At 38.6% G+C, this 14,097-nt stretch overlaps 1 protein-coding gene across 2 annotated transcripts in view; it reads left to right on the top strand.

The window, feature by feature from the left end:
- CNTNAP2 (contactin associated protein 2) overlaps nt 1–14,097 on the top strand; it is a 1,098,090-nt gene that overhangs the window by 337,071 nt on the left and 746,922 nt on the right. For both annotated transcript variants that reach the window (XM_085320206.1, XM_085320205.1), the window contains exon 2: nt 4,482–4,592. In XM_085320206.1, coding sequence (XP_085176332.1) covers nt 4,482–4,592 — 111 coding nt within the window. The remainder of the gene's footprint in view (nt 1–4,481; nt 4,593–14,097) is intronic.

Raw genomic sequence — 14,097 nt, 5'->3', positions numbered from 1 at the left:
TCATGATAATGGATTATAAATCAAAAGAGAATCTTGACTGGAGTTTTTGAAGAAGGATGAGTGAATTTGATCTTTATCTTTTAAAGAACAGCAGGCCATAATGATGGTAAAGCATTTGCTCTCCAGAAGCACTCTTATAAGTTGCTGTCAGTTATTTCTGACTGCTATTTACAAGTGTCCACATTTTTTTTTCTCTCCATTTTGGAGATGCTGCAGACATCTCTAGTTCTTTTTACTTTGCTGGCAGAATCTTCATAAGCAATTCTGAGTTATATTCAAATGTCATTTCAAATTATTAGTCACAAACGCTTATGACAGTAAATATGCATTGTTCTTGTTTCTTAAAATTTCCACATGGACAGCTTTTCTTATACATTATAGCCTGTGGCAACCATGTAAATGTAAAGCAGATATGGATGAACTAGAGATGGTCTTTTTTGTTTATTCAAGCAGACTGCTTTGAGAGATGTCATCAGCTTTATAGGTGGCCTGTTTATTGATTAGGTTGCTGTGAAGTGAACCACTGGGTTTTTACTCTGCTTTTCCCATCGAAAGGCATTGAAGTCACTGGTGTAGTGAGAAAAACTTTAGCCTCTGGAGATGATAAATGGAGAGCTATGTATACATGCTCTGCTTTGTGCTGTGGTTGGAGTTTGTCCCTTTGCATAGTCTGATCCCAGTTCCCCAAACAGTTCATGGATTAACAAACTGGAAAGTAAAACAGCTGCAGGCGGTGCAGATGATGTCCCTTCCATAGTCTGCCCAGCACAGTGGTATCTGCTTTCCTGACCAAGTGTGGACATCAGAACACGTGAAAGGCCRCACTCAAGGCTAATGGTCTGTCGAAGCTGGGGTCTTACTTCCAAGAGAAGACGCCTAAGACAGACCGTGAACAGGGCAAGTGTGTGGGGGGGTCCTTCTCCAGTGTGTAGTCTTTTAGCCCTCAGAAATTTGAGGCTGGTGGCTTTTAGAGGTTTTGCACTTCTGTTTAATAGCCTAACAATACAAGGAGGTGACCTTTTTTTTCTGTTTAATCTGTCCTGTCATTTGGATCCCAAGCAAACTTTTAGCATCCACTTGCCTTTGATGCAAATGTGTTACAATTTCCCTCTTGCTAGGAAAGTCAGAGTAGCAAATGTCATCATACCTACTATGTTATCAGCTCTTTCTATCTGAACAAAAGCGAGTAGAGTGGAAGCTTGGTTTTGAATCAGAAAGTTCACATTTAAACGGATGTAAGTTGGCTTGGGTGTTAATACATCACTGAGATAAATGGTATGGAGGAGAGTTTATTTCTGTGGTGCTGCGATGCTGGCAGGAGAGTGTACTCTGTAATTGATTAACAGGGCACAGTACATTGACTTATATACGGAAAGCCATTATATCTTGGTAACAAGAAGGTATATATGATTCTGGTTTTAGTAAGTAAAAAAATTGGATTCTGCAGGAAATAACTAAAACTGCTGAGAGAATCAAAGGTTCCCAAGGATTTTTTTCTTCTTTTAAATCTGTAGCATAACAGCATTTCATGTTATGGAGGAAGTTTAAGTAGTCAATATATTTAGTGGAACTTTCCTATGGGGTTAGAAGTATTAGCAAGTGTAAGCAGCCCTTTAACTTTTTTTTCTGTTGGGCCTAGAGCCATGAGTTACTGATGAGATTTAATACCTTTCTTAACATGTCTATTCATTTTAAATATAATCCTTTSCTATAACTCTGTTTTTAAACACACACAAACAAATCTGTCCTCTCATATAGGTTTCAAAATATATGAAAGTCAGCATAAATGTGAGGTATTAGTTGGCCTCCTGAGGCCRGTGTAGAAAGTGAATGTGGCTCTAAATAACAATGAGGGAAAACTAAATCGGGTATTCTCCTTTTTCTCCAGTATTGGCCCTTCCAAGCAAGCTGAAAAAGCAAAAGTCCAGATGCAGTACTCATAAAACATATACCAAATGAAACACGTTCATGAAAGGCTGTAAAATTGTGACTGCAACAGTGATCAGAGTGATAGTCCCTACAGGCTTTTATCTCTTTTTTGACTATCTCAGGCTCGCTGACGGTATTCCTCTCCATCCAAGAGGATGGAGTAGTAGAAGCAAGAGACAGGCCAAGCTGCGCAGGCAAATGATGCCTTGGAAACCAGTCTCGTTTCTAAAAGAGGTTTTACRTATTTCCTTTTGTTTAGATTCATCACCAGTAGCAATAAGTACTATGTCAAAGCAAGAGGGAGAGATAAAATTTCCTCAGTAGCTTCCAGCATCTGCAAGTGGAGAGAAGCTTTGACTTTACTCTTTGGAACTGCATTTGGGTGGTTTCACCCAGCTATGATGGATTTTAGTGATACTTTATCCCCTTTTGATTTTTTTGAGCTTTTCTGTTGTGTTAGGATAACTCTTTTAACAAATATTGTTAAAATACTGTGACCAGTAGCCTCCCATATGCTTACTGATCTATCAAATTGCAATGATAGTGAACATTTTTTTTGCCTCTAGGTCTTCCTATTCCTGATATTTGTCTGCATACATGCGAGGTTTAGAGTTTTTTCCCCCTTAGAGAAAAAGGGGAGTAAGAAGCCCTGTGATCATTAGAAAATGTGGGACTGTGTGAGTGAGAGGAGGAAGGCAATCATATAAACTTAAGAACTTGATTTAAATACTGAAAATCCCTCTCCAATATGAATTTGACCTAGCAGATATTTGGAAGCGCAAGGAGCACATGATCAGGCGCTRTATCGTGCAAAGGGGTTTTAGAGGTCTGTTCAGATCTGTTCTTTTGGCACCGCTACCCATGTGTGAGATGGAATAAGCTCTGCGCTGGGTAAAGTAGGCTTACCGATTCCTAAGGAGGATTACGTGGCACTGATAACACTTTTTCCCTACTTTAACTCTATACGCATATGTATCTTAATAAGTGCGTGTACATACATATATACACACATAAGTGTGAGCACACATTAAATAATATTCGGGCTATAATAGAGAAATAGATATATGTAACTGGAATTTATTTTTTTTAATCTGGTTATTTTCTAGTGCAACTAGATGCTTAATTTTGTTTTTCTTTTATATTGGTTTGCAGCAAGAGTTTATATGGAAATGTATGGGGGGGAAAAAGGCAAATAAAGCTTATATTAAAAAAAAAAAARARAGATTTTCAGCTTAAGCTTGCGGTATTACTGAGGATATGTTTTTCCTTTGCAGTAAACATCGTGTTAGACAAGCGTAGGAAAATGCTACAAAGAAGCTTTGCTGTGAGCACTTAGAGTCCTTGAGTGTTCTCTTTTTAAATGTTTTATCCATTTTTATGTAGTCGGCAGGATTAATGACAAACGACTTCATTAGTGGTGGTAGCTGGTGAAACGCGTGAAAGGGCAGAGAGCAGTTTGCCAGCAATATTCCAGTAAAAACAAAACAAGACAAAGAAACACGGTGCGCGCCGCTGTGTTTCGCGTTGCGCTGCGAGAGCGGAGGCTCCCGGGAGCCCYGCGCTGTGCAGGGCTCGCTCGGCTCGCCGTCCCCGTTTGGACGCCGGAGCCCKCCTTTGGGGGCGAGGGGAGTCGATTCGGGGTGCAGCCTCCGGCTCCGGCCGGGTCGTGGGCTCACGCGTACCCAGCGGCTGCGCGACGTCGCCTCGCGCGGGTGAACGTACCTAAAACGTGCGTGAGGGATTTAACCCGCGTATCTCACCCCTCCGTTGGAGTAACTGAGGGAAAACCTCAGCGAAGGGCAGTACGCCAACTGCTCTAAGAGTTTGAAAAAAATCAACAGCCCCAACTTTTTTCACTGGAACTTGCACAGTTTAAAACAAACTAACAAACAAAAAAAAAAAAACCCACAGGGGATGATTTCTTCTAAACTTTTTATTAGAAGGGCAAAGATTTTGATTTTTCTCTCTCATCCATCTTAGATGTTAATACCAAGTTAATCTTCTTTATGCCAAGTAAAATAGAAGTGAAGTGCTCAAAATGGATTATAGAGATTATACTAAAAAAAGATTATTAGAAGATTATTTTCTTATTTTCTCAGCAAATCTGTAATATGTGATAATTCATAGGCATTGATTTGTGTATGCTAATACCTTTTTTTAATAAAATATCAGATTATCACCACTTCTCTCACAGAACTGAAAGTTTACTTTATCTACTGCTTCTGAAGATTTCTCAGTAACTTCTTTTTAATAGTATCCTAATAAGAGTGGCAGCCCATGCTTATGCATTACTATTAACTAACTTTGCTGAAGTCTTTGGAAAAAATTCTTAGTTTCTTAGTGTGTGTGTGTGTGTGTGTGTGTGTGTTGTTTCAAATGTGGGCTGACAGCTTTTTCCTGCTGCCTGGAAATGTTTGTATCCAGATTGCATCCCGCATGCTCAAAAAATTGAGTCTGTGGTATTCTCCCCCCAGAAAAGGAAAGGCTGTGTTGCCCCTTAGCGTGTCGGTCTGAACAACAACATAGAGCAGATCTGTTCTTTTGTGTTTCAGAAAAATGCGATGAACCTCTGGTCTCAGCACTACCCCACTCTTCCTTCAGCAGCTCGTCGTCTATGACAAGTAGCTATGTGCCAGGATATGCCAAGCTAAACAAAAGAGGAGGTAAGGGTGCTCTCTACGTTATGCTCATGTATTCACAACAAAAATAGTGTTGGGCAGTGGTTTTAAGGTAAAAATGCTTTTGATGTAGTATGCTAATRTTAATGTTTAACACCGTTGTAGCTCTCTGACAGGCTGTTCTATAAATGTAAAGCATTTTTTTTCCCCGTTGAATGTGACAGTAATTACACTCCATTGCACCACAGAGAAAAACACACTGCCAATAACATGTAGCAGCATGGGCTAAATGTCTAATGTTGACAGATTCATACCAAACAGTTGCATGATTGAGTTTGGTTAAAATGGCATATCTGTGTTCACATGGCAAATGAACACAGTCATGCTTGTTGAAACGAAGCGGAACAGTGTTGATGTGCTGCTTCGATTTAACTCGTTCCCAACCTGAATAATTGCTGTCATTCAGCRTTTTTAGCACCATAGGAAACCTACCCTTTGCATGCTTTTCTGTAAAATGATGCAATGTTGTTCAGAAATAACCAAGCGTACTTGACACGTGGTTACTGGAAGCATAGGTGCAATAAGTATGATGCTCCATCTGGTCTAACTACGTCCCTAGTGACGCAAATTTATTCCAAGGCCTGARTGCAAGTCTTAAACTTCACCCATAGGAATATTTATAGCTTTCCTTGCTATTTCTAGATGCCTGTGTGTGTACCATTTTGATACAGATCTCTAATTTCACAGGAATGTGAGATACCTAARCATGAAGCTTTAGATGAACAGAAAATTGCAATTCTGCATACTGTTGGTTTTCTTTAAAGAACTTCAATCTAAAAGTTATTACTAAAATTCAACAGATTCTTGAAGAAGTAGCAAGTGAATCGATACTAAAATTCTGTATTTCCCAAAAATGTATGTTAAGAATATAAAGAGCTGGCATTGTGTACCTGGAATTAAGAATTCTTTTGAGCTCTCTTGAAGAGAAGACCGACAGACTACAGTGCCTCAATCTTGCAAATCCTGAAGATCTGTAATAGTGGTAAAACACCGGTGTTGTAGAAGATTGGCTCAACTGCACTGCTTCTCTAGTTTGCCCGCTCTTGTACAGATTATGTTGCTCCTACCTAGATAGCATTTTCTGTCTCTGCAGAAAACAAAATAGGCAATCTTTTTCTTTGGGGGTTTACATACAAAGTCAGAGATACCTTCAGCTGGTGAAATGCTCTTGAATCTAGAAGCAGAATTTGTTGCATTCAAATTACAGCCTAGGATGCCTAGATTCTCCAATTTTTTTTTATACTGCAGCATGTGGAGTTTGAGACTAAAAGTCACCCTAAAAGCAAGCTGTGACTTTACCATTAGCCTAACAGAAATATTTAACAGTATAATCAAAGAATCATTATTCATATAGACATAATTGTTACAAAAAATAAAATACCATTACAGAAAAAAAGTTTCAATTATAAAACAGTTCTTATGCACATGCTTCGTAGTGTCTGGTGTTAAGCTCCCCTTTCTGCAGCAGCTCTGGGTCCAGCAGCTCATGGCTGTGGCTGGAGTGGGGGGCTATGATGGGTTGCCAGTACAGCAGACTTTTTACTGGGAGGAGGATGTGGATGTTGATAGTGAAGAAAGTTTTCCTTCTTCATAGGAGGATCTGCTTAGAGTTCTATGGGATGTTTTTGTTTTGGGAGCGAGGGTGTGGTTTGTTGTCGGGTTTTTTGTCTCCTTTTTTAAATGCTTTTTTTCCACACGCATATCTTGGTCCCCAGGAAGCATAGCTGTGGTGACCTGCCCTCCCCAAGCAGGGTGGGCAGTGCTGGTGGCACTGATAGGTGGCTGACTGTCTGGAGATCACCAAACATGAGGGGACCAGGCYGGTCTGAGGACAAGCCAGGAAGCCCAGCCAACCAGGCAGAAAGAGCAGGGTATAGGGCTGAGTGCAGGAAGGCCTGTGACGTGACTCAGGTGGGACCTGGGGGCCCCAGCGGGAGCTGAAATGGCACYGTGGACCCATGGGCAGGATGTGGGTCCTCAGGAGGCTGGTTGGGACAGCTAAAACCTACTGGTGCCCTTAAGCCCTGTCGCTGATCTTTGTCTACTGGTCTGCAATTCTGTATATTGGTTTTTACTGCACCTGCTGTGCTTTACCTATGTAAATATTTATTCTCTCTCTTTCTCTCTCTCTGTCTTTTTATTTTATTCCTAAAATTAGCTTTACTCTACTCCTATTTTTTTTTTCTGGTGAGTTGTTTATAGCCCTGTTCCCTCTGGTGTCATCTTGTGATAGTACTTTCAATACCTCTGCAGTCATTCCATGCTTGTACTCCCCTACACCRCATTTTTCTCTCAAAATAGTAGTTCATTCTGTGCAGAATGATCTACTTGGTATTACTGTCTTTAGTTAAAAGAAATAGTTCAAGATTATAATATCATTAGGAATTAGACTATGCAATCCTATAAAACCAAATTAAAGCTCAAATGGATTAGGCTGAGTTACCTGGTGGTTAGAGAACTTCTATTACAACTAAATGAGTTAAATGGAGTGCCACAGGAGCCTAAAACAAGTTCAAGCCTCAGTCCGGTGGCTTTGCAAAACCTATGGCCTGTCCCTAGCGTTGGCAATACCATGTCCCCTGGGCTGGATGCCTGCAGGTTAGTGGATATCATTRTTACGTTCTTCGGAGCTTTAGAAGAAGGATTCAGAGTGAGAATAGATGTTGCTTTGTGTTGGTTTGAGAAGAACCCAAAACTTCAGTTTGGAGCTTTTACTTCTATGTTTGTCCTTATTTTGCTACATGCATTTTGGTAAATCTGATTCTCTGTATTGCAACGTATTTGAGCATGTACTTTGATGGGCTATTGGGCTTCTTAACTCACATTTTTCAAAAGTATAGCCCAGATGAAAGACGCTATATATAAGCATAAAATATATGTATAAAGCAAAACTTCATTCCTAAGACACTGCTTGTCAATTAAGGATGAATTCTGCTGTATCTGCTCACTTTTATGTTCATTAACTTAAGAAGTCATTGAGCTCCATGTAATAAAATGCAACTTCATATCAGCTTAGTGGGCAGAATCCCTGGTATTGACTTTATGTGAGCATTTCTCTTTTTAGTTTACTAGACTTCTTATTCTGTTGCAAATAAAAGGAAAACAGATACCTGGAATTTAATTTTTCCCTTCAATTATATTTACCCTCCCCTTTCTTACCCTTTTAATCTATTCAGTACAGTTATCTTTTAATGATGTTCTTTAGCAATATAGGTCTACAATGCTGTCATTAATCAAACGGTTGCTTAATTTCCTCTGTTAAAAGGTCATTTGAAATTTAGCATTCTTGCATCTCTTTGCTTAAATAGCAACTACTTAGGTTGCTGTAATCCTTATCTTAATACCCGTGATTTCTGACATGCACACTTTTGAAGAGTCAGTCTTATATGTATACATTACCTAATTTTACTTATTTTAGTGGCACTAAGATTACTGCAGAATTTCCATGCATGTGTGTCACATGAGAACGAGGCCTTCAYAGTGTTTATGCTTCTGCTTCTACAAATGATGGAAAATGGCTGAGTTCTAATGCAAAGCTATTTTGCAACATCATGGAATTACAGATATTGCTAATCAAACAAGTAATAAGGGAATCCAATTCTTTTTCTCTCCAAAGAGTCATTACCAGCTAATAGATTCCCAAATCAAATGTGCTATCTAAACCAAACTGCTCGAGTCATTTAATGGAAACAACTCCTCTCTCTCCTCTAGCCCCTTAAATTAGGGAAATAGGCATTTGAAAATTCTAGCCTCCAACCTAATTGTAATTTTCTTTTTTTTCTTTATGGCATTTCATTCTAGACTGACAAAACACTATAGGAGAATAGATAGTACGTTTTATTCTGAGACACTGATTCACTGACCAGTCACATCATATTGAGTTCTTAAAGATAGAATCTGAAGTATCTCATGGTATCACCTACAAATATTTTATCAAACCACATATAATTTGCATGGTGTGCTTTAAAACATCTCGTGGTCTAGGGAAACAGAACTGAAATGAGGGTGAATATTTAGGTTAGCCTTTGTCGGTATGTGAGACTGTTTCTTATATAAATACTAAAGCTCTGTAAGGTTTCACTGTTTATGGACTAGGGCATATGCTTTGTTAAAAGAAATGCAGATTTGATAGACCCTGGATAATTTGCTTAAAGAGTTAACCTCTCCACGATCTGTTTATTTGGTTCTCATGTTCTTCTGTGTTGCCCCTTCTTTCTGTTTTGAGACTTACTTCTCATTAGGCTAAGCATAGCGACGTATCTTGAGCATTTTTTAAAGGAGTAGATATTTTTGGTTAGAGGAAAGAATGCTGACTGGAGGAGTAAATATTCAGCGGCTACTTGCAGATCAAATATTCAGYGGTTATTTGCAGGTCTTGCCAGAGTATGCCAAAATTCATTTTGCAATTCTTTTAGAAGTGATGATAATACAGAAGGTACTTACAGGTTGACCTCTTTGTTTCTTTTTTGAAACTAGGCTGTTCAAATACCATAAACTCAAGTATTTTTTGTTTCTATGCTAAATTAACAATTTACCTGAATAAAAATTCCTCCTATTAAAAGAGATTATGCCTCTCTCAGTTTGTATGTTTCACTAGATTTTTCTTCTAAAATCAGCAACTTTGGCCATAAAAGATTTGATTTGAATACTGGAACTATTTTTTTTTATATTATGTCAAACATTATGTATTGCTTTGGAGTTTGAAACTGCAGCCTCACTAGCGTTAAGTAGAGATAGACCTGTTTTTATTACTGTATGCTTGGTATTGCATAAAGGACATTATATCAAAATAATATTTTTTCATTTTAAAGCAAATCTCTTGCCTTAAGTCACTCATACTAAAAATATGCCGATGAAGTTGGGTGTACCACAACACATTTCAATTAAAAAAAAATCTATTACAAAATGTTTCAGAGTTCCTTCCATTTTTGTCGTATTTATTCTCCTGTTAAACTAGTCCATACTGCTACCACCTTACTAACTAGAGTGTCCTCAAAGGAGAATCAGTTAGATTTTAAGAAGCTCCAAAAAGAGYGATCTGCAGTAGGCTTTTTCATAATGTCAAGGTGATAAGGTCTGCTGTTTCACAACCTGCCATCAATGAAATCAATGGGCTGCATCACTTCATAAGGTAGATTCTTAGCACACCTTTGATATAATGCATAGCATCCTTCCTTTTAATGGTTCCCAAGGTGTTGGACMTTACAGTTCTTGCTAGTACAAGAATTAATGCTTCTCATCATGCCATCTCATAGCATTTTAATTTAAGGGAGAAATTCTACATTATTTCGACATAATATAACATTATGTAATGTAATTGGAAGCTGCTTGAGGCTGAGCAGTGTGTCAGAACTTCAGAAATATTTCCAGTAGACAGCRGGAGTGTGAAGGTCAAGATGAATCCTTGGATGTGTGGAAATTCTTTGGTACRGTGGAATAAAGATGATATTTGGCATCCAGGGCTCTTGTGCAACCCCAGTATTGGGGGGGAATGTGAAGCTGTCGACAAAATTGACAACAGCATGATGTTCCAAGAAGTAGTACTTTTATCACCACAATAAAACTTTCGTCTAGGCTTTCACTCTGYTGTTTGGGGGTTGTGACCTTAACCTGTTATCAGGATTATTGATGTGTCTATAAAACAGTATCAGCAATCTTAAGTATTGGCATAGATGTGCGTGAGACAGTATATTGTTCTCTGTGGAACTTTAAATTTAAGCTTCTGTGTGGAAGATTCAGGAGCTTATCTATAATGGGATATGATTCTGTTATTTTGGAAATCATTCCCGGTAAGAAAATCAGATCCATTCTACAACAGCTCTATCAATATTTTTTTTTTAAAAAAAAAAGTGAGATTCTTGCAAGCTTTAAGTAGTATCATTATTTTTCCGTTTTCTTATTGCATTGCCATAATGCGGTATGAAAAAGTGAATGTAGAAGAGAGTTTGCACCAACCTAGATTCTCTTTGGGGTTGCCCCCTGAGGGAATACCCCAGGAATTTAGCTTGGGTGTAAACCTYAAAGCGAGGAGGTGCTCATGCTGTGCTAATGTTGTCCAGACAGAGACAGCAGGGAACTGAGGTGCAGTAATTGTCACAYGGAAAATCCTCACTTTGGGATTGCACTAATCTCTGTGGACAAGTCCTTTATGCCTACTAAGGATACCTTTAGGCAAAATAATTCTTTAAGTCCTTATTAAGACTGTCTTTGAGGAAGATCAGTATAGAGTTGTCMGTGCTTTGTGAATTTGCTGTCTAGGTTACTGAACATTGTCCTTTCTGAATACATCACCTGAGAGTGGTGGGTGGAGTAGTGTGGCGAAAGAGCAGTGATGCCAAGGAGAAAACCCACCGTATCRTTCACCTAGACTTTGTCTGTAGTAGAGCTCTTGCTGAACAAGATTTTGTGAATAATTGAAACATGTTTACCTTTAAAGACTGATTTGCCTTTCTGTAAATATGTGTCTCAGGTAAACATGTTGTACAACCCAGCTAACACTTATTAGCTGATAACTGTGCTGTATAATACACAGCAGATGAAATTAAGTGATCAAAAGTCAGACCAGGTTAAGGCCTGTGATCTATTAAATAATTATTTTTTCTCCCCATTTAAAAATGTGGTAAATATGAGCAATTCATGACTAAAAAAATTCTCAAATGGTTCATTTACTAATGAATCCTTACAAAACACATTTACACTGGGCATATAGTTGTGTTGCATGCATGYAAACAAAAGTGATTTTGGAATGTTTTAGACTTTAATTAGTTGATATATATTTTTTTTAACTTGCAAAATGTAACTCTTTTAGGACTGAGGGCAAATGAAAGCACTTTCACATTTCTAAGTAGCATGGCCTTTTGGTATTATTCCTACTAAAATTTCTGTATAGCACCAACTTACACCTCTTTTTTTTTTTTTTTTTTTTTTTTTTTTTTTTTAAATCCATAAATAACTCAGGCTCAGCTCATCATTTGAGTTCTTTCTAAACTAGAAAGAGGCATTCTGTAGGAAAGACTATTGTCTCCTTATGGCCATTATTTAGTGGTTTAGTGGTCAAATATTATTGTTAGGCTCATATTTATCTTACCTGTTTGATCTGCCTTATATTCTGCTACATAATGCCTATCCCTCATCCTCAGAATAGGAGCCCCTGGCACACTTGCCTTTTTTTTTTTTTTTTTTTTTTCTCTCCTGATGTGCCATTCATGTACCAGGAATGCTTGTATCTCTTTATTTTGAAGACAGCTGTGATTGTCACTTCATTGACCTTAGCAGTTGTTTTCTGTGCTTCAACAATCTGGCTCTAATGAAAAWTTTTTCATAAATATGCATATTGGGTAGAAGCACAAATTAAAAATGTTTATGCAAGCTCATGTCTCAAACCACAGGCCATTTCAGTCTCTGGTGTGACACAGGGCAGTAAGAAAAAGCAATTGCCAGAAGATAGCAGAACCAAGACTTTGCAAAGGTGAGAGGATTGGGGAGGGGGGAGGAGAAGCTTAAAAAAAAGGGCAAATTGCCAGTGTAAGTCAATGACAGACTGATGCCTTGAAAGTGTACCTTTAAAAAGAAGAACCAGCACTCTTTATTCAAAAACACAATCGAAGAAATAGTCTACAGAAAGCAAAGCTTGAATACCTGGTTTAAAAATAAAACATACACCAATAGGTGYATGTTAGTATTCTGTAACCCGGTGAATACAGAGATGACGGCCAATTCTTTTGTTCATAATTAACTGTCAAAGTGTTCAAATTACATAGCTGGCTTATATGGTGTATGTCGAGATGGGAGTGAGGAGGCAACAGGGCCACAGGCTGCGAGGGACAGTGAAGCTTGTTCCCKAGGGCTTTCCTGCCAGATGCCCTCTCCCAGATTCTCCATGGGCAGGAACAGCTCTAGTCCTCATCACGGAGGGTAGCCGAATTCGGTGYTTGCTCTCCCCTTAGAAATCCAGAGCTGACTTGGAGGGGTTCTGTAGTAGTACTGGGACATTAAGCTGTAAACTCTTTGGAAATGTGCTTAAGTGTTCTTGCTGGCTTCATCTCTATGCTATCTTGAAATGGCAGACCAGGGAGCAGCCTAAAGCTGATTACATCCTCAGAGTCAGAGMGCTACATTTTTGTTTGCATCTGAGCAGGAGCTAATGGCCACCAACCCTGGGTGACTGACTGACTGTATTTGAACTTTAGAGGCAACATTATATCTCTGGTCTTTTGCTCTTCTACTGTTTGCAGTCAGCTGCTTCAAATTTCACATGCATGCGAGTCATACATAAGGTGTGTTAAAAGTTCTCACAGCTCTTTCTAAATGGTATTGAACTTGTATCGCTTTTATTAGGTATATGTTTTGCAAGCATTCATCATGTTAACATTCACAGAAGTATTACTTGTGCATTCAGGTGTTGGTATTAGTCAGATGATGTATAGGTGTTAGTGTTAGAAAAGCATTCCTGATGGCAGGGTTCTTGCCTGTAAAAAAGCAGTTTTGCTCACAAAAGGAGAGCAGTTCCTTCAAACCAGGTACTAAAATATACTCACTTCTTTTCAAGATTGAAGACATTTCCTCTGGTGTCTAATTTCAGTTATTAAAACAGGCAGTGGAGTTTGCCCCTATTTATAAAGGGACAGCTGGCATACTTTGCATAACTAAATTTTAGAGGTGTTATTAAGAGTCGAACCATGGTTTGAAAATGCACAGCACATTTCAGATTCTATTATCTGTCTTCTCAACCCAACAGAGCTAGTCTATATTCGAGATGTCTGAGGCAACACGACATTTTTGATTTGTTTTGAAGCATGACAACAGAGCTACTGAACTTGCATAGATCAATGGGTTATGTGCATGATAAAAAAACAATTCAAGATATGAAAATTGGCCAACTTGTTTARAAAGGTCCCGCACGTGCAGGAGCAGCATGGGCAGGCAGATTAAGAGATCCCACTAGATCTGTGGATGCTTCAGACAAAGACACAGGTATGTGAGACGCATCTGAATTTGAAGCAAAGATGTAGTGAGTGGAAAGAATCACTATCAGCTACTTCTAGGTGGGTGCCTAAAGTCTGAGTGTGTGAATATTTCACACACCCCCCCCACACACATAATGACTTTTTCTTTATGTATGTGAGGTGTAGTGCAACTAGTAGATGGCTTCTTGTAGTGCAGTTGGAGCACTGTTTCCCAAATAAGTCATAAACTAGCAGAAATACTGGTGGAAATGGAAGCTATTTGGCTGCCATTATAACCCCTTAGTACAGTAATATGCTGAAAGAGAGAAAAGAAATAGTGTGATAAAATGAGGCTATTCCCAGAAGAATGGGAGAGTGCAGYTATTATTCATGTTTCAGCCTTCACTATTAGTCTAAGATTATTCACAAGCAAATCTGAGCTACACAGTAAGAGAGAACATTAATACTCGTTATTCTTCATGCAAATTTTTACATAAACCACAAAAAATGTCCCTAGACCTGGAAATTTGACTTAGAATCCCCTT

This window comes from Rhea americana, unplaced genomic scaffold (assembly GCF_003343005.1).
Source record: "Rhea americana isolate MKP2758 unplaced genomic scaffold, rheAme1 scaffold_62, whole genome shotgun sequence".
Taxonomy (NCBI): domain Eukaryota; kingdom Metazoa; phylum Chordata; class Aves; order Rheiformes; family Rheidae; genus Rhea; species Rhea americana.
This window is presented reverse-complemented; position numbering and strand designations above follow the sequence as displayed.